At 28.3% G+C, this 19039-nt stretch overlaps 3 protein-coding genes across 5 annotated transcripts; 1 reads left to right on the top strand and 2 right to left on the bottom strand.

Annotated features, from left to right (window-relative positions):
* Nucleotides 1–877: 877 nt before the first annotated feature.
* LOC115875667 lies at nucleotides 878–2092 on the bottom strand. The gene has a single exon (XM_030891198.1). The coding sequence runs from the start codon at nucleotides 2090–2092 to the stop codon at nucleotides 878–880; it is 1215 nt and encodes a 404-aa protein (XP_030747058.1).
* Nucleotides 2093–7738: 5646 nt separating this feature from the next.
* Nucleotides 7739–8236, top strand: LOC115875666. Its single transcript, XM_030891197.1, has one exon. The coding sequence runs from the start codon at nucleotides 7739–7741 to the stop codon at nucleotides 8234–8236; it is 498 nt and encodes a 165-aa protein (XP_030747057.1).
* Nucleotides 8237–10134: 1898 nt separating this feature from the next.
* Nucleotides 10135–16851, bottom strand: LOC115875636. Of its 3 annotated transcripts, XM_030891147.1 has the most exons (6): nucleotides 16587–16851; nucleotides 14622–14762; nucleotides 14387–14564; nucleotides 13859–14002; nucleotides 13366–13803; nucleotides 10135–13305 (listed from the first exon to the last, which is right to left on the bottom strand). In XM_030891147.1, exon 6 carries the CDS (start codon nucleotides 12454–12456, stop codon nucleotides 11392–11394), a length of 1065 nt encoding a protein of 354 aa, XP_030747007.1. In that variant the 5' UTR covers nucleotides 12457–13305; nucleotides 13366–13803; nucleotides 13859–14002; nucleotides 14387–14564; nucleotides 14622–14762; nucleotides 16587–16851; the 3' UTR covers nucleotides 10135–11391. The 3 variants fall into 3 exon arrangements, with proteins under 3 accessions (XP_030747007.1, XP_030747006.1, XP_030747008.1); XM_030891146.1 differs by having other exon boundaries at nucleotides 13366–14002; XM_030891148.1 differs by having other exon boundaries at nucleotides 13366–14002; nucleotides 14419–14564.
* Nucleotides 16852–19039: the final 2188 nt, after the last annotated feature.

Genomic DNA, 19039 nt, shown 5'->3' with positions numbered 1-19039 from the left:
ACTTAGGCTTTATAAATCAAATAACATATTTAAATAAATTTGTTAAAGATCGGGGAATACCTTACGAACAAGTAACAGACGATGTAAACACTAACATAAATAGCAATTTAGTTAACCCGGATAATTCATCCAATAACTTAGTTGATGTAGAAGTACTAATTTAGTTAAAATTATATTTTAATAATAAAAGATGTTATAAATATTATATAGATTTTTATTCATTCATAAAAAATTATCATACAAATATAAAACATTTGATAATGCACACATACAAGTTGACTTAGAATGATAAAAAGCATTTTGGTGTTCCGATAGGCAAAGCAGGTTGTTCATCTATTTCAATCACTGGTTTTTTGGAATATTTCTTTACAAATTCTGCTTTTTCAGTTCCTTTAACATAAACAAATTCCACTTCAGGTTCTTCAGTGAGTTTTTCAATTATATTTGAAAAATAATGGTGAGGTGTAAATCCATCATTCCAGTTGATACAATGATGGTTTTCATTAACCATACCGCCTGTCTGTGACATTCTGGTGACAGAAAGTCTAATGGATAGGGTTTCTTAAAGATATAATGTGATATTCTATGTCCATCAAAAGCTGCAAGTTCTTTAGGTAAAAGGTGTTTTTCTCATCTTTAAATCCTTGTATATCCACAATCAACCTCATATATTTTAGTTCACTAAACTTTTTAATTAAACTTTTTGTCTTGAGTAGTTTGCAATTTGTTCTTTCAATTTTTGTATTTTAAAAATAAAATTTTGTATTTCTAGTTGAAGTGTTGATGACATATCTACTACTACAGACACTATGTTTACTTATTTATATTAAATCTATGAGGGTGGGGGTAAAAGTTTATAATTGTTTGACAATCTTTGTTAAAGGATTGTAACTAAATAATTTATCATGTAAAATAAGACAATAAGCAGATGTGTCTTTTTGATTGCACTGTTTGTTTCAAACTCAATTCTCATTACAACAGAACCCGTTTGAAGCGTTTCCTTTTGATGAGAACAATCAATATATGCAATTGGTGAAATCTCCTTGAATTTCTCAGGATTAAAAATGGGTTCATTAGAAGTACCATAATAAGAATAACGAAAATTGGCAAACATTTCATATAAAGATGAATATTTGTTCTCTTTGAAATTTAAATATAAGTCATGATAAGGATACCTTTCGGAATTTAAAAATATTCTAATATTTGTTAAATCTACATTGTCAAATTGACTCATATCTTTTTTAACATCTCCTTTTCGATTTTCTTGAAAGGCAATTATTACATGACGGGGAGCTTCCAGTTTGCTAGTTGTTTTTACAGGCCATGTGTGTCGTGTTGTTTCAGTTAGGGAAGAGTATTCAACAAGTTCCCAGCTTCTAAATCCAATTAGTATATCTTTATTTGACTCCAGTATTCTAGTGAGTGCTAGTTGCTGTGGTATATCAACTGAAATATGTGGTACTTTCCAATAGATTTTATCGAAAGTAACTTTTGGGGTTTCTACAGTTGTAGATGGAGTTGTTACATCATCCTTAAAGAAAACTCCATCTAAGTCATTATTAGATCTAATAAGAACCAACTCTTGTTTCATGTTAATTATAATTTTTCTGTAATCTTCAAAGAATCCCATTAGCAGTTTTAGTGGTATAGATACGGAGAATTTTCCATTATCATCAACTAAAATTCTATCCTCTTCTTTTCTGTGTGGAAACCAACCTGCATTTTGCAGTTTTAAACTTTCATTTGTGTTACTGGATAGATAACTTTTTAATGTTGATGCTAGTCCTACATTTCTTAAGGTATCAATAGTAATACCATTTAACTCATAACGAATTTCTCTAAATAAGAAAGCTATACCATTATTCGTAAATCGCAATCTCTTTGTATAATTTCCCTCTGTGTTTGTTAACTTTCCTTCGATGTAAAGTAGGCTTTCTGATGGTAGAGTGTAAGCATCAAGTTCTTGGATTGGTATACGTATTTCATCATTATAATCAAATTTTGAAGAAATGTAAGGTTGATAGGAATGTAATTCTGAACTAACAATAGAGTTATCAATATATAACTTTTCGTTTACATTTAATATGCTCATTATATTAAGACTTTAAAACCTAGCGATTTTAGAATGATTTTTTCGTGTTAACCGATTGGTGTTAGATTTGACACTGAATAATTTTTGTGCCAATCTCTTTTTATAAGTTTTTATTTTGTTAGGAATAATAACTGGAGAATAATTTATATTACCTCTATTATATCTAACAACCATTTTATAAACCGTTTGTTTTTAAATGTAATCTTACTGTAATAGTCTCACCCCTGAAACTGATAAGATCTCCGTCTTGATCAACAATTTTTACTGTAATGTTGTTAATTGCTTTAACGCTGACTGGAAAATATAATATGGGTAAAGGAGATTCAACTATTTTATACCCTGGAGCTACAGCAGGATAAAATTGGTGAATAATATGAACAGGTTTTCCGTTACTAAATGAACCAACACAGATATTACAATCAATGCAAATAGCGTTGACTTTACTTATATTAGCAACATTATCTGAATGATCTACTTTATCCGCTTCTATGATTCTACTTTTAAAACCTAGTATTTTTCCTATTGAATCATCTTTTGTAAAATCAATTTGTTTGCTGCACATTAGGGTACATTTCAGGGTATTAGTATTAGGTTTTAATAAAAAGCAACGTTTTCATTTTTCAAACACAGTTTTAACTTTATCTTTTATATATGTTTCTATGTCAATTATATCATAAGTTCCATCTGGAATAACAATCACTTTATCACCTATATAAAGTTTATTGTGACCCTTTTCTATATTGGGTATAGTCATAAAAGTTTCAAAATCTGCTAAACCTAAGTAATATTGTTTTTCATCATCCAAATATATAGGTGGATTGAAATCAGCTGATAAAACTGAACTGTTTCCTGATATTGCTATTGTTGTAGACATTGTGTAAATGCTATTTTATTACATGTTGTTAGTTTATATATTATTTTTTAAGAATTTTAGAGAAAGTTGTCCGCAGTTATATGAATTATTTTTTTGTTTATTTTCATATGTGTAAAATATTTTCACTTCACCATTTGAATTAAAATATTTTGAAAGTTCAAGAGGTGGTTTTAAATTTCCATAACTATCAAAGTATACAACATGATTATCATTTTTAATGTATGAAGTCCAATGTGTTCCTTTATTTTGCTTCCTGTCTAAATTAACAACACCACACTCTTTTAAAGATATTGTATTTGGAAGTTCATCAAGCATAAATACACCCCTGAAATTGGGAATTTTCATTACCTTTACATACTTAATAATGTCAATATTTGTAAGCGGTCTACGTGGAAAACTTATGTTAATCTTTTGGTCTTTTTTTTTATACCAAGTTTACCACCTTTATACGGTTTTATAAAAAGTCCCTTTCCCTTATACGGTTTAATAAATAATCCTTTTCCCTTAGAAACATCCTCCATTGCTATATTATGTCTATGCATTTCTTCTAACTGCTGTTTAGATGCTTTAGCATCATTGACTGCTTTGGCAATTCCTGCAGCACCTCCACCTAGTGCGCCTAACGCTCCCAATATTGGGAGCAAAAGTGGTAAAAGTCCCCCAATTTTTTCAGGTGTTCGAATTATACGTTTTTTCTTCATCTTAAGTTTTCCACCTTTTTTTTCCTTTTTCTTCTTTATACCCATTCCAAGCTTTCGTTTTCCCTTCATTATGGCAGCAACAGTTAATGCAGCTACTTTTTCACCGAGAGAAGAATCCTTAGCTTTTACTCTATTCCAAGCCTGATCTCCTAACAATTTATCTGATGCGTGTCTTTTTAATAAATCTTCAGATTGAGAGTATGCTATATCATGCTGTTTACAAGCAGCATCCAATGGATTTATAACAATATCCCCTCTGGCTATTCTCTTCTCCAATTTTGTACCCGGTCCACAGTATTTATATCCTGGTATGTGAAATTCGAAGGGAAGTTTGGTAATTAATTTGTTTACTAACCCAAAACCTTTTTTTCGTCTCCTATTTATAGTTTTGTTCACACTGGAGTGATGTACAATCATTAAAACGAATTTAAATACTAAAAATAAACTATTGCTGCTAGGGTATAAATACTTTTACACACACAATGGAATATATTAGTAATTTTAAAAATGAAGATCGAAAAACAAAAATTCTCTTTACCTATTAAGAACCACGATGAAAAAGTTTCACACAAACAATTTAGGAAACATGGGGCTTTGTTTGGTGGTGGTTCGAAAAGAGGATTAATTGTTGGTTGTAGTGGAAGTGGTAAAACTAATGTTATGTTAACATTGCTTGAACATCCTAATGGTATTAGGTTTGAAAATGTTTATATATATTCAAAATCATTAGATCAACCGAAATATAAATATTTAAGACAACTTTTAGAACCTATGAAAGAAATTGGATATTTTGAATATGATAATGATGAAAATGTTATTTCACCTCATAAAATAAAACCAAATTCTGTTATTATCTTCGATGATATTCCTTGTCACAATCAATCAATTATTCGAGATTATTTTACACATGGTAGACATACAAACACAGATTGTTTTTTCATATTTCAGGGCTACTCTTCTATTCTTAAACAACTAATTCGTGAAAATTCAAATTTATTGATTTTATTTAAACAAGATTCTTCAAGTTTAAAACATATATATAATGATCATTGCATGATAGATATGACATTTGATCAGTTTAAAAATATTTGTGCTAAATGTTGGAAGGAACCCTATGGATTTCTTGTAATTGATAAAGATTGTCAATTAAATAATGGTAGATATAGAAATAAATTTGATTCCTATATTTATATATAAGGCGAGTTTTGTGATTTTTCCTCATTTAAAAATTATCTAACATGGATAAACATTTAGCTAAAGAGTTGATAAAGTCAAGACAAGCAGTAAAAGAAAAGTATCATATGCTAAAATCAGCAGCATCTACAACACAAGCAGAGTTAGAACAGACTTATAAACCAATAACACAACCTCTACAAGAACTAGTCTCAGCTATTGGAAAATCGGAACATTTACACATAAAAAGAAGAACCTGTGGACTTACAAGAAGAATATTTTAAAACTTCAACACCTACAAAAGTTAAAATAACTCCGAAAACTGGCAAAATTCCTATATTACCACCTGAAACTCCATCATTTTTTAACAGATCAACAGAATCTATAAGTCAGATTCCCAATATACAAGAAACAAGTATTATTGCAGAAACATTTCCTTCACAATTTAACCATTCAGAAAGTAGAAATTTATCAGATATATTAGAAGAGACAAGACAAACTATTCAAACATATGTTGGGACTTCGGGATATGATGATTGGTTGAATGCTTTCCATGAATTACCAAGAACATATATAGATGAAGGTGTGAAAGATACAAAGTCTAAGTTTGATCATAATTATGGAATAGTGCATGATCTCGAAAGAGATAAATTTTTTGGGTTTAACACAAAAACCTGTGGAAATAATTGGTAAAAATATTCATGTGGAAGGTATAAAATATCCCGGAACGGTTGGTTTATATGAATTACTTTTTAAAAAGAACCTGTTGGATATAAAAATGAAGATTTAGAAAATTATATGGACATATTAAAAAGAACTAATGCATATCGTAGAAATTTTGATCCCAACGAGCAAGTGCAAGGAAATAGTTCACATAAATATGTAACAATAATTGGACCTTACTTGCAACGAAAGGGTATTACAAAAACTAAAACAATAACACCATTGAAAGGTTGTCTGAAGCTTTTGCTAAACCGAAAGCACCATTTAGAACTATTAGAACGACTGCTGTTCAGAAAGGGAAAGGTTTAAACTTTAAAAATAAATAAATCAAATACAGATTATGTGTATTGGGATAATATAAATGAACTTGTGGATCGACTTCGTCTTTTACTAGCATCTACAGATGCTGGCAATACAGCCCACAACAATGAAATATTATCTATAATTGAGGAATTAAGGGAGGCTAAAGTTATACTATAAATAAGAATTGCTAGTTATAAACAAATCAATTGTTGACCAATATCAAATCATGTCTGTTGATAAATTTGGTTGTCATATTTCTAAACGTAACACTGTAAATACAACAACCTTGGAAGATACAGTCTTATCAAATGTTGAAAATAAAATTTTAAATAGGTTTAAGACAGATGTAAACTATATTGAAAATAAAGTAATTGAACATTTTCAAGGTAGTATAGACAACACAAATAAAAGATTAAGTGAAAATGAATCAAACAATAGTAATTTTGCAAAGAAAATTAAGTTTTTGATGATAAAATTACAAAACATGAAGATAAAATTGTACAATTTAATGATAATATAAAAACAATTAATAATTTAAAAACAGAAATTGAATCAATCAAAAGAAATCTTCAAAATGATATTAAAACAAAATTTGAAGATTTCGCAAACAAAGTTTACGAAAGAGTTAATCAAGAAGTAGCTTATTTTAAAGATGTTCATGATAAAATTGACAGAACTGAAAAAATTACAGCGACAGCATTAAATATGCACATAGTTAACCATAAAAAGGCATAGAAGAACTACAAGATCTAAGACAGCAATTTAATAATACATTAGCTGAAATTACAAAATTAAAATCAGAAAAAATTTTGGAAAGTGAAGATAGAAATAAAAGTAAAAGTGAAATTTCTACAATAAAATCCAGTTTAGAGAAGTTCGATTTAAAATTGGATGAACTTTATGTAAGTCTAGAATCGTTGAAAGAGTATAAAAGAAGAAAATAAAAAAATTAATGCTGATATTGATGAAATTGATAAGACCATGAACACTCAAATTAGAGAAGTGATAATTAAAAATCAAAAAAGAAAGAATTAAACATCTAAGAAATGATATTGATAGTATTGTTTCATCTAAGAGTAAACTTATAAAGGATACTCTTAATGGTAAAAATTATCTGTTGTATCTTTAGAGATTAGACAATATATAGAAAATCTTTCACAAAATATATATACTATCTCTAAAATATTGCATGAAGAACTAACAAAATAGAAACGGAAGTAGAAAATTCTGCAAATAAAAGAAAAGATTTTCTATTAACAACAGTTAAAGAATATCTAGATAACCTAGTCAAAGAAATAATTAAAATTAATGAAATTTTGATTGAAACTAATAAGGATGAACAAATACAAAAATTAAAAAGAATGGACAGAGATGTATAAAAGCTTTGTGGACAACTACTATCAAAACTAAATATCTTTTGGTAAAATTTCAAAAGTATGACAACCATTAAGGAACAAGTAGTTAATGAGTTACATAAACCTGCTAGAAAAAAAATTTATGCGAAGAAGGGTAATTGTTAAAGGACTAAATGATCTTTTACAGGCAGATCTAGTAGAAATGCAACCATATTCCAAATTTAACAGGGGTTATAGATATATTTTAGTTGTTATAAATGTGTTTTCAAAATATGTTTGGGCAGAACCTGTAAAAACAAAATCTGGTAAGGATGTTGCCACAGCAATGAAAACCATATTACTTACTTTAAAAACCAATCCACAAAATTTGCAAACGGATAGGGGTACAGAATTTTTCAACCAACATTTCCAAAGATTGATGGAACGATTTAAAATTAATCATTATAGTACTTTTTCCAATTTAAAAGCAAGTGTAGTTGAAAGAGTAAACCGAACATTAAAAACCAGAATGTGGAAAATGTTTAGTTTGCAAGGAAATTATAGATGGCTTAATATTTTACAAGATATCGTTAAGGATTACAACAACACCAAACATTCAACAATTGGAATGAAACCAAACCAAGTAAATAAACAAAATGAAAAGAAGATTTTAAGATCAATCTTTACTCATGCTAAAACAGTAGATTCAAAACTTCCTAAATTTAAAGTTGGAGATCATGTGCGTATAAGCAAGTATCGCGAGGCGTTTTCCAAAGGTTACACTCCAAATTGGTCAAATGAAATATTTCGAATTAAAAAAGTTAAGATGACAAATCCCAGAACATATATAATTGAAGATGAAAGAAATGAGGAAATTCAGGGTGGATTTTATGAACAGGAGTTACAGAAAGCAAAACACTTTGATGTATACCTCGTTGAAAAAATTCTAAGAAGAAAAGGAAACAAAGTATATGTAAAATGGTTAGGATTAGATAAAAAGTTTAATACATGGATTAATAAAAATGATGTTGTATAGTTGTTTTATGTAACTTAAAATAAAATAAAGCACTAATTAATATAATATAGTTTTATTTAATATTTGATGTATACCTCGTTGAAAAAATTCTAAGAAGAAAAGGAAACAAAGTATATGTAAAATGGTTAGGATTAGATAAAAAGTTTAATACATGGATTAATAAAAATGATGTTGTATAGTTGTTTTATGTAACTTAAAATAAAATAAAGCACTAATTAATATAATATAGTTTTATTTAATATTTGGTTAAATACAAGTATTAGCAAATCGTGTTAAATACATTTTAGTTCTGTGTTCTTTGCTTAGTATTGGATCAAGAATAATCTTACAATTATTAATTCGTTTTTCAAAACGAAGTCTATCTAAATAATAAGTTCTAAATTCACTTTTTCGTGCTTGTTTATAAGCAAAATTCCACTACACTAACACATAAAGTTTATTTTTCTCTTCCTGAAAGGTCACCGATTTCTTCATAATATTTTCTTTTGTGTTCATTCCTCTTCAACCTTTTTTCCAATTCCTCAGGATACAGTATCAGGAACTCCAACATAGTTGAAACATTTTCACTGTTGGGATTTTGATTGGGTTGCAAAATGCGATAAATATTATCAATAGGATCACCTTCCTGAATTGAAATGCTGGTTTGGAATACTTTAAAGTAAAGTGAAAATTCTTGTTTCTTTATAATAGAAATCCTGTAATCCACAACTTCCTTTAATCGCCATAATGTTTCTATAGACTCATATCCTAAATATATATATCTTGAATATTCTTCTTTAATTTTTATGATAGGAGGATTTTTGACTTTCTCAAAATATAATTTAAAGTTGTCTATATTCAACATGGGTTCGTTAATTTGCTGGGGAAAGCAGAAGTAATTTTCAATAACTCCCCGATGACTACAAAAACTATTCCAATTTTCTTCACTTAGAGTTATAGAAAAACCATTTTTTCCACCAATTATAATTTTCGGTGAAAAATCTTGATTACTTATACCAACAATAACAAATTTTGATGAAGATTTATTCAAAAAGAAAATTTTTGAATTCAAAAGATTTTCAAAAACTTTAGAAGACATGGTGAATGAACTAAATAATATTAAGTTCTCCTCTTACTTTAATATTCGGATCCCCACCATTTCATACCCCCACCTATTGATATCGTCAACTCATACCCATTGCTTATTCGAAACAATATTTTAAATGAAATTGATTAATGAAAGTGTAAATTTCCTGTTTGAAATTTATAATAAAAAAAGATAATTAAAATTGTAATATACAAAAATATAGTAAAAGTTAAACAGAGATTAACGATATTAAAAATGTTATATCCATTATTTTTTTCATTAATAAATTTAGTATAATTGAATGATTCATTTTGAAAATGTGTATATTTTAATTCGGTTCTTTCAATCCAATTAGTATCAAAAATGGTTTGGTTTGAATAATGATATAAAATTTTAAAAAACCTACTAACATTTTCTCCTTTGTTGATGGGATATATAAAACTAAGTGTATTATTATTGATTAAACCAACTTTCATAAACTGACAATTTTTATCAAGTGTAATGTTTGTTTCATTGGAAAAACATATTTCACATCGTGTTACAGTAGGGGGATAATGAACATAAATAACATTTTGAAATATGAAATAAAGGAGAATAAAATGGGTTTGATGAGCCATTGAAACAAAGTAAATATTTTATTAAAAAATTTATTTATCTACAATTTACTTCCATTCAAGATGATCACCAAATGATATTTGACAATATCTTTTCAATAGATGAATATAAATACTTATTAGCATAAGAAATATATGTTGAAAAAAAGATGTAAATTAATGAATAATAATATCATCAAAATTACATGTTCCAGTGAATTATTAGATTTTTTGAATTTTTGTTTCTTATTTTTTTTGTTTTGACTTAACCATAAACATTCGTTTAAATTACATAATGGAGAAATTTTGTGATGTTCTTCGATAGGACAGTCATCATAGGTCCACTCATAAATTTCAGTTCCACAATAGTAACATTTGCATACGTCACTATATGAAATATAATAAAAGCCTGCTCCTGCTAATACCTCAGGTTCCAATTTTCCATTCCAGTTTTTAAAAGTAGAAAGTCGATTTTCATAGGTTTTATAAGTAACATCATCAATATCTTTATCAAAACTTTCCAAACACATCTTAAGAAATGTTAATAAGGAATGAAATATTGTCAAAGGCGTATTCTTTAAGTAGGTATATTTTTCATTAAAAATGCATTATCCATATAAAAGTATATTATTAATTAAAATTACAACAACTAAAATCAGAATTAATCTAACATATAAAATAATTAAATTAGTTACTACATTCTAAATTCCATTTAACATATAAAACTAAAATACATAAAATATAATTGTTCCTCTAACTCTATAACTAATATGTATACATTATGATAAGTTCTAAAGGAATAATAAATTAATATTAATAAATATATATTAGACTGCAACGATATTTCAAACGTGTAAGGTGTTCGTGTGACCAGATTTGTGCTTTTGTGTTTGACTTTGTTTTCAACTGTTTACAGGTAAATATTTTTTTTTAAATGGATCTAAATACAATCAGAGTGAATCATATTAAATGTTTAAATGTTTAAATTAAAGAAATAATATTAAATTAAATATTATTTAAAAAATATGCTGAGGTCTGGATGATAATCATTCCACTGGTAAAATGAAATATCATGATGACCCCAAGCAAGTGTTTTAAAATCATGTGGAATTTGATATCTTTTATTATCTTCAGAATTCAAAGCAATTTTATGTATTAATTCAGTAAATATTGAATGTAGTCTAGAACGAAAAACATACATGGAGCAAAAAATTTTAGAATTATTTTCTACTACATCTTTATAGTGGATAAAATGCAACTGATTTTTAGTAGCATGTTTTCTTATACCTTTAGCTTTCTTTAATAAACCATTTTCGGAGTAGACAGACAGACAGACAGACAGACAGACAGGTAGTAGATAGACAGCTGAGACAGACAGGTAGTGACAGACAGACTGACAGACAAAGAGAATTTACACCCACCACTTTGGGTACAAAAAGGACAGAATGGTCCTTCATAAGAAAAAGCATAGGATTTTGAGCTCGAACATAAGTTGCTTATCTACTTCCGATACCATAGAAAGCTACAATGGGTTCACTAGCATATTTATCCTTAAATTTACCAACCACTGATTGTGCTATAAGCATATTATGATTATTATTTGGCAAATAAGTGTCAAATTTATGAATATTTCTATGCATATCATGGTAAACATTTTCTGTTGTCACTTCCAGAATAAAAGAATCTGTATCAGTATACAAAAGAGACACATTATCTTTATACAAAGGTTTTAAAAAATTATAAAAAAAATCGTACATGACAGTTTTTGATATGTCTAAAATACAAAATCCAACGTATATTGGTTTATTATAAGTAACTAGTATTTTTTTCATTTGAATAGCCAAGTTTTCTGAGAAAATTGTTAAGTCCTTGAAATATGGCTTTGCTAACAAATTTTCAGCTCCATCTGTTCTTTTATTTTTTTCCCATTCGGTAACAAGTCTTACATCGACTCTCCTATCCACATTTTCCATTGTTTTGCCGTATATACTATTGTTTGCTAATTTGTATGTGTGGCGATCAAATTCATTTTTCGATTGATTTCGTAGTGTGGTATTTAAGTCTATAAATTTTTTTAACCAAGCAGATTGTGAAAATTGTATTACTCTATGAATTTTAGAAATCTTAAGTCCATTTTGTAGACATTGTTTTAACAATTGGTAATGAATTACATATTTTAACTTATTGTTTAAATTTGGTATTAATTTTGTAGATTTTGAATTAGGTGGTTTATAATTTTCAGGGCAAAAAGGAAAATCATTATGAGTGTCGTGGAGACTTTCAGGATATTCCAGATCAACCTCTAGAACATGTCCTTTGCTAGATGTACTAGAAATTGAAAAAATATCTAGATTTTTTATTTCTTTTTCGGTTAACCATACAAAATCACCTGTTGGCAGATATTGGGACATAGCAAAACCGTATAAATTTGTTGCATCATAGTACATTATATATTTATTAGGTTTTGTTGCATCAAAATTTGATAGAAAAGGATTGTTTGTCTCTGATTTCCGTGTTATGCATGAAACCTCTATATTTTTCAAACTTAGAATATTTATCATCAAATGAACATTTGATGTAATACGCAAAAGAGTATGGAATATGTTTAAATTTTTTTAATGTATATGAATTATTTGGATTTTCTACATCATAATTCTCATTCAAAGGTTTTAAAATACATTCAAAATCTGCATATACTATAAAAGGAACTTTCATTTGCTTTCGATAATTAACATATTTTAATGTGTTTTCATATGCTACATTTCCATATTTGTCTTTAAATAATTCTTTAGAAGGTAAATTAATTCTAACATGATCACAATCATAACTATTATGTTACTGTAATTTTTGTTCTGTGTCAAAGTATTGAAGACATCCTTCACACAAATATTTTCTTCCATTATGTTTACTAAGTTGTTTAGAAATTAATTTAGAAAGATCGGAAATGTAGCAATAATGAAAATTTTCATCATCATCATTTATTAATAATAAATTAACATGAATATTTTTTCTATCACTAGAAAAATGTAGAGGACCAATTATTTTTTCATATTCTTCATTATTAGAAATTTTATTACAATATTTTTCTAAACCGTACACATTGATAGAAATATTGTTTTGATTTTCAAAATTTTTAATATCTTTTAATGATATTGGAAAATCAATACCTGTAGTGTTCAAAACTGTTGAATAGTGTGGGTATGATGATGTTTGAAAATCAACACCTGTTGGAGGATGAAGGGCTGCAACTACGGACCATGCGAAGCAGTAGTCATCCTTATTTCTTATGTTGACGTCGTACTATTGACGTCGTACTATTTTAGGAGGAAGTTAAATAAAAGATGATGCTCTCAAAGGATTGAATTTGTTGATGTTAATTTCCATAAAAAGAAGATTTAGTAAAATCCATCCTGAAACAAAAATAAAACTAATGTATTATGTTACATTTATATTAAAAATATAACACTTACCAGAGTCCCTTTCTGCGAATTCATCAGCCTTGTTGTCAATAATTGTTGCAAATTCTTCTATCAAATCCTTTGTTGCACTGCTGTTACAAATTACTTTAAATGGAGTGTTGAACGATTTGACATCATGATTATCAGTACTTGGATTATAGTAATATCCAAAAAGTTCTATATTGATTTTAATACAAGTATGTTTTTTCAATTGATTGTCAAACACCCGTAGAATCTTTTGTTCTAATATTTTAAAATAGTTTTTAACATTTAAAATATTTTCTTCGGTAGATAATCTGTATGATATTATCCTTTCCTTGAAAGCTGATTTTATTACTTGAATTCCTTTTTCCTCCAACGTTTTACAGTTGTTTTTGTGACTGTTTGAATGCAGATGACCAACCCACAAATTTTGTAAAATATGTTCTTTACATTCTGAACAATATTTTTCTATAAATGAAATTATTTTGTTAGTTTATAAAATTATACAATGGGAATGTCTTACTTTTTTCTTCAGCTGCTGACCTACCCAAAAAACGGTTTAGAAAAGAAGACTTCTTGCACGTATTCTTTAAGTGGTGAGATAGGTTGTCTTTACGAGTAAAGGATTTTTGACAAGATGTACATGTGAACATCTTTCAATTTAATTCTGTAATATAAGATTATGTTGTATATTTGAATATTTAAAAAGTTATGAATAAAATTTGGAAAGAAGAAGGTATAAATATATTTTTTCAATTTAATTAAATTAAGAAATGGAAAAAAAAATGTAAATATTTAATCAAATGAATCCACTAACGTATCGAAACATTGTTTTAAACGTTCTATTCCTGCAGCATTTTCTTCATTAATAGTAATATTTTCAACAACATTTTGAAGCGCGTAACCTAAAGTTTTTAATTTTGAATATGGTTTTAGATATTTTCTTAATGTTTTAGTTTAATGATTAAAATAACACGAGGATTTGAAAAGTTTTTGAAGGCAACAACTTGCAATAAATTAATTTGTGATCCATTTTAAAAAAAATATTTACCTGTAAACAGTTGGAAACAAAGTCAAACACACCTTGCACGTTTGAAATATTGTTGCAGTCTGCGGTAAAAGCAAGTTCTTTTATAGTAGGTTCTTGACTATGGATGTTCGATTTAAATCGATTCTGCAGAAAATCGATATTTTGTCATGCGATTCCCGATTTTTTTACAAAAATCTCTCTATAAAAGAAAATATTTATAAGACTAACATTGTAAAACAGTGAGAAAAAGTCTTACCCTTTTTTCAGCAGACTTTCCAAACCATCGGTTGAAAAAACTTGACTTGCTACAGGCAGTCCTCATATGGCGTAATAGATTATCTTTACGATTAAAAGATTTAACACAAGATGTACAATTGAACATGTTGATATTTTAGTTCTACAAAAGAATTCTATGTTTTAACTTATATTATTAAAATATTATGTTGTATCTATGACCTAATCATGAAAGAAATTTGGAAATTGTATATTATATTGGGCACTTAGTTGGTTTTGTGTTTGTTGGTGTAGTTTGTCTATTTTTTAATTTTACTCTAGTTACTGTTCATGTATCCATGGTGAATTAAATTTAGACAGTCTGTTTTGTTAGTGTGTTTGTTGTCTGTTTTGTGGCTTTGTGTTTGTTGGTGTAGTTTGTCTATTTTTATTGTTGAGTGTTTGTTGTCTGTTTTGTGGCTTTGTGTTTGTTGGTGTAGTTTGTCTATTTTTTTAATTTTACTCTAGTTACTGTTCATGTATCCATGGTGAATTAAATTTAGACAGTCAGTTTCGGTAGTGTGTTTGTTGTCTGTTTTGTGGCTTTGTGTTTGTTGGTGTAGTTTGTCTATTTTTATTGTTGAGTGTTTGTTGTCTGTTTTGTGGCTTTGTGTTTGTTGGTGTAGTTTGTCTATTTTTTTAATTTTACTCTAGTTACTGTTCATGTATTCATGGTGAATTAAATTTAGACAGTCAGTTTCGGTAGTGTGTTTGTTGTCTGTTTTGTGGCTTTGTGTTTGTTGGTGTAGTTTGTCTATTTTTTTAATTTTACTCTAGTTACTGTTCATGTATTCATGGTGAATTAAATTTAGACAGTCAGTTTCGGTAGTGTGTTTGTTGTCTGTTTTGTGGCTTTGTGTTTGTTGGTGTAGTTTGTCTATTTTTATTGTTGAGTGTTTGTTGTCTGTTTTGTGGCTTTGTGTTTGTTGGTGTAGTTTGTCTATTTTTTTAATTTTACTCTAGTTACTGTTCATGTATCCATGGTGAATTAAATTTAGACAGTCTGTTTTGTTAGTGTGTTTGTTGTCTGTTTTGTGGCTTTGTGTTTGTTGGTGTAGTTTGTCTATTTTTATTGTTGAGTGTTTGTTGTCTGTTTTGTGGCTTTGTGTTTGTTGGTGTAGTTTGTCTATTTTTTTAATTTTACTCTAGTTACTGTTCATGTATCCATGGTGAATTAAATTTAGACAGTCAGTTTCGGTAGTGTGTTTGTTGTCTGTTTTGTGGCTTTGTGTTTGTTGGTGTAGTTTGTCTATTTTTATTGTTGAGTGTTTGTTGTCTGTTTTGTGGCTTTGTGTTTGTTGGTGTAGTTTGTCTATTTTTTAATTTTACTCTAGTTACTGTTCATGTATCCATGGTGAATTAAATTTAGACAGTCAGTTTCAGGTAGTGTGTTTGTTGTCTGTTTTGTGGCTTTGTGTTTGTTGGTGTAGTTTGTCTATTTTTTATTGTTGAGTGTTTGTTGTCTGTTTTGTGGCTTTGTGTTTGTTGGTGTAGTTTGTCTATTTTTTTAATTTTACTCTAGTTACTGTGCATGTATCCATGGTGAATTAAATTTAGACAGTCTGTTTTGTTAGTGTGTTTGTTGTCTGTTTTGTGGTTTTGTGTTTGTTGGTGTAGTTTGTCTATTTTTATTGTTGAGTGTTTGTTGTCTGTTTTGTGGTTTTGTGTTTGTTGGTGTAGTTTGTCTATTTTTTAATTTTACTGTAGTTAATGTTTAGTTGTGTTTTTGTATTGTTTATTTGTCCATAGTGATTTACTGACTATTTTTATCTATCTTTTGTTAATCTATTTACCTGGGTGTTTTTATAATGCTATTTTAATATTAATAACGAGTTAAATTTTTGAAGAATATTATTTTTATAAGTGTAAAAATATAATTAAGAACTGGACAAGTTTTTGAATAGAAAGTCTTAATTTTATTAGACGAATATGTAAAACTATAACTTACCAAAACTATAGATATTAACTTTAACTAACACAAATAATGTTTATCAAAATATCCTTAATTTTATTGCAATGGGTGCGAAATTTACAACCAAACCATCTAACCGTCTTTTACAAGCAACTGGTCGGCAGAGGCGAGGTCGATCTGAGATTATATCTGCAGGTATCTGGTTCTCGATTCTCTCTGAGATCGTTGAACCTGTGATACTGGTTTTATTTTTTAAATTTTATATTAGAGATGAGCAATGATTTGAAATATCGATAAAATGTTTTATTTGATAATAATATATTAAACTGGTTGTGTTGTTGTTTGCTTGTGTGTGTGTTTAGAATTAAATGAAGTGTTTGATGGGAACATTGGATAAAATCTCTAGAACTTTTTTTAAATGATATTTATCTGTCAAATCAATAGAATTTTTACATGATGTAAAATAAAACTGCAAATATTTATAGTCACATTTATTTTAATCCCCTTTTTATACTCTGGACAAAGTAATATCTAATTATATCTTTTCGAAACTGCACTAAATATTTATAATGTAAACCACATAGTGGACACTTAGTTGTCATTTTTGCATCATAATGTACATCATTCCATGTTAATATACAGTTTAAGCAAAAAAGTGTGAACATGTATTTGGCACACAAGTTTCGTAGCAATCAACCATGTCTTGACAAATAGCACAAAACTGTCGCTTAATTTCCTCTACATTTTCTTTTGTATTTTGTTCGCAGGTTCTAGATTCTTCTTCTTCCCTAGGAGGAGATTGTAATACACTAAGTATAGATTGGTGTTGAACAGTAAAACTCGTCTGTTGAGAGAGGGTTTGTAAATTATTTTCGTCGGTCATTCTGAACTAATACTTACTTTTGGATGTTTTACTATATATGATTGGATATTGATATAGTGGGGGTAGAAATAAGTGGGGATAAGAATATCTCTGTTTCTCTATATCATCCCCTCTTTGAAGAAAAAGTAGGAATGAATCGACTTGTTATATATGGGTCGATAGTTATTATCTAAGACATTTTTAATATAATGAAATATCGAAAAGTAGTATATCGATATTTCTGTACGTCCCTATAAGCTAAGAGTTCAATGCCGCAGAATAACGGTACAAGGAGGGAAAATCACAGAAATGAGGAGGAAGCTCTCTCATGGTACAAGGAGGGAAAATCACAGAAAATGAGGAGGAGGCTCTCTCATAAAATACCTACTAATATTGTTCATAATATTAATGAACATTGATTATTAACTGTCGTTTCATTGGGACAATGATTTTTTTCATTATATTAATGATTTGTTAATCATAGATCGATGCTTGATTTACTAATAGTATGAATCTAATTTCATCAATATAATGAAAATCTGGTTATTAAATTAATGTATGATTTTCATTAATATAAAGAACGCGTTCATTGTACCAATGAATGCGTTTTTTATTTTAACGCTAAAACTTTAATGAACACATATTCATTATATTAATGTACTAAATCATTGATTAATGAGTTGTACATTGTGACAACGAACAATGTTATTAATACAAGGAAATTAATGTACGCGGTTATTAATATCAGGAATAAAATATTAGGACTTAAATGGTGGCCATCTTGATCGGTTACTTTGGCACTTTAATAACGTCTGTGCGGTTGTGTTATTCAGTGAGGCTTTAGTTTCATTAGAGCGGTAAGTGCTTTCTTCAATATTTTAAATATTTTAAATAAAAGTCCTATCGTATTGTAGCTAATTTGTTGTGTTGTCAAATCAAATTCCGCTGTGTGAGATTATGCGGGTGCGGGTATTCATTGCTGAGACCTGCCTTCAAGCCCTCAAATTCGACAATTTAACATCGAACCCACTTGATGCGACTTGGAAGGCCTGTTACAAATTCGTCTAGATGTTATCAAGTCTAACGATACAGCTAATATAATGAAGAAATGGTTCGTCGAATCGATTTTTTTTATTTTTAACTTGTATATGCGATATCAAGTTTGAATAAATTATTATTAGTTTAGTGCACTTGTTTTTTATTGCCCTAATGGAAAAATTTACTGTGCTCGTAAGTAAGTAGGCACTATTGGTAATTTTGTTACCTTTGTAGCTAAGGGCTTGTTCAAATGGAAAATGTATTTATAGTAGAATTATTTTAGGTAGTTGGCTAGGAAATGACTATCAATAACAGCGATCTTCATCATCGATTATACGGTATAACAAGAGTTACTAATAGTGTCAACTTTTAAATGTATAACTAAACAGGTTATGAAATTATTTCCTAGTATTAATAATACGGTTCATTAATATAAGGATTTTGGTACATTATATTAATGAAATCTGTTCATTGTACCAATGAATGCGTTCTTCAAATTAATGAACACTGTTCATTGATTTAATGAACTTAAAGTTCATAGAGTTAATGAATTACTTTTCATTGTGCCAATGAAATCGTTCATCGGCTC

Source organism: Sitophilus oryzae, unplaced genomic scaffold, assembly GCF_002938485.1.
Source record: "Sitophilus oryzae breed Bouriz unplaced genomic scaffold, Soryzae_2.0 scaffold_1393_pilon_pilon, whole genome shotgun sequence".
Lineage (NCBI taxonomy): Eukaryota > Metazoa > Arthropoda > Insecta > Coleoptera > Curculionidae > Sitophilus > Sitophilus oryzae.
The sequence above is the reverse complement of the archived record's forward strand: the minus strand, read 5'-3'. Positions and strand labels throughout refer to the sequence as shown.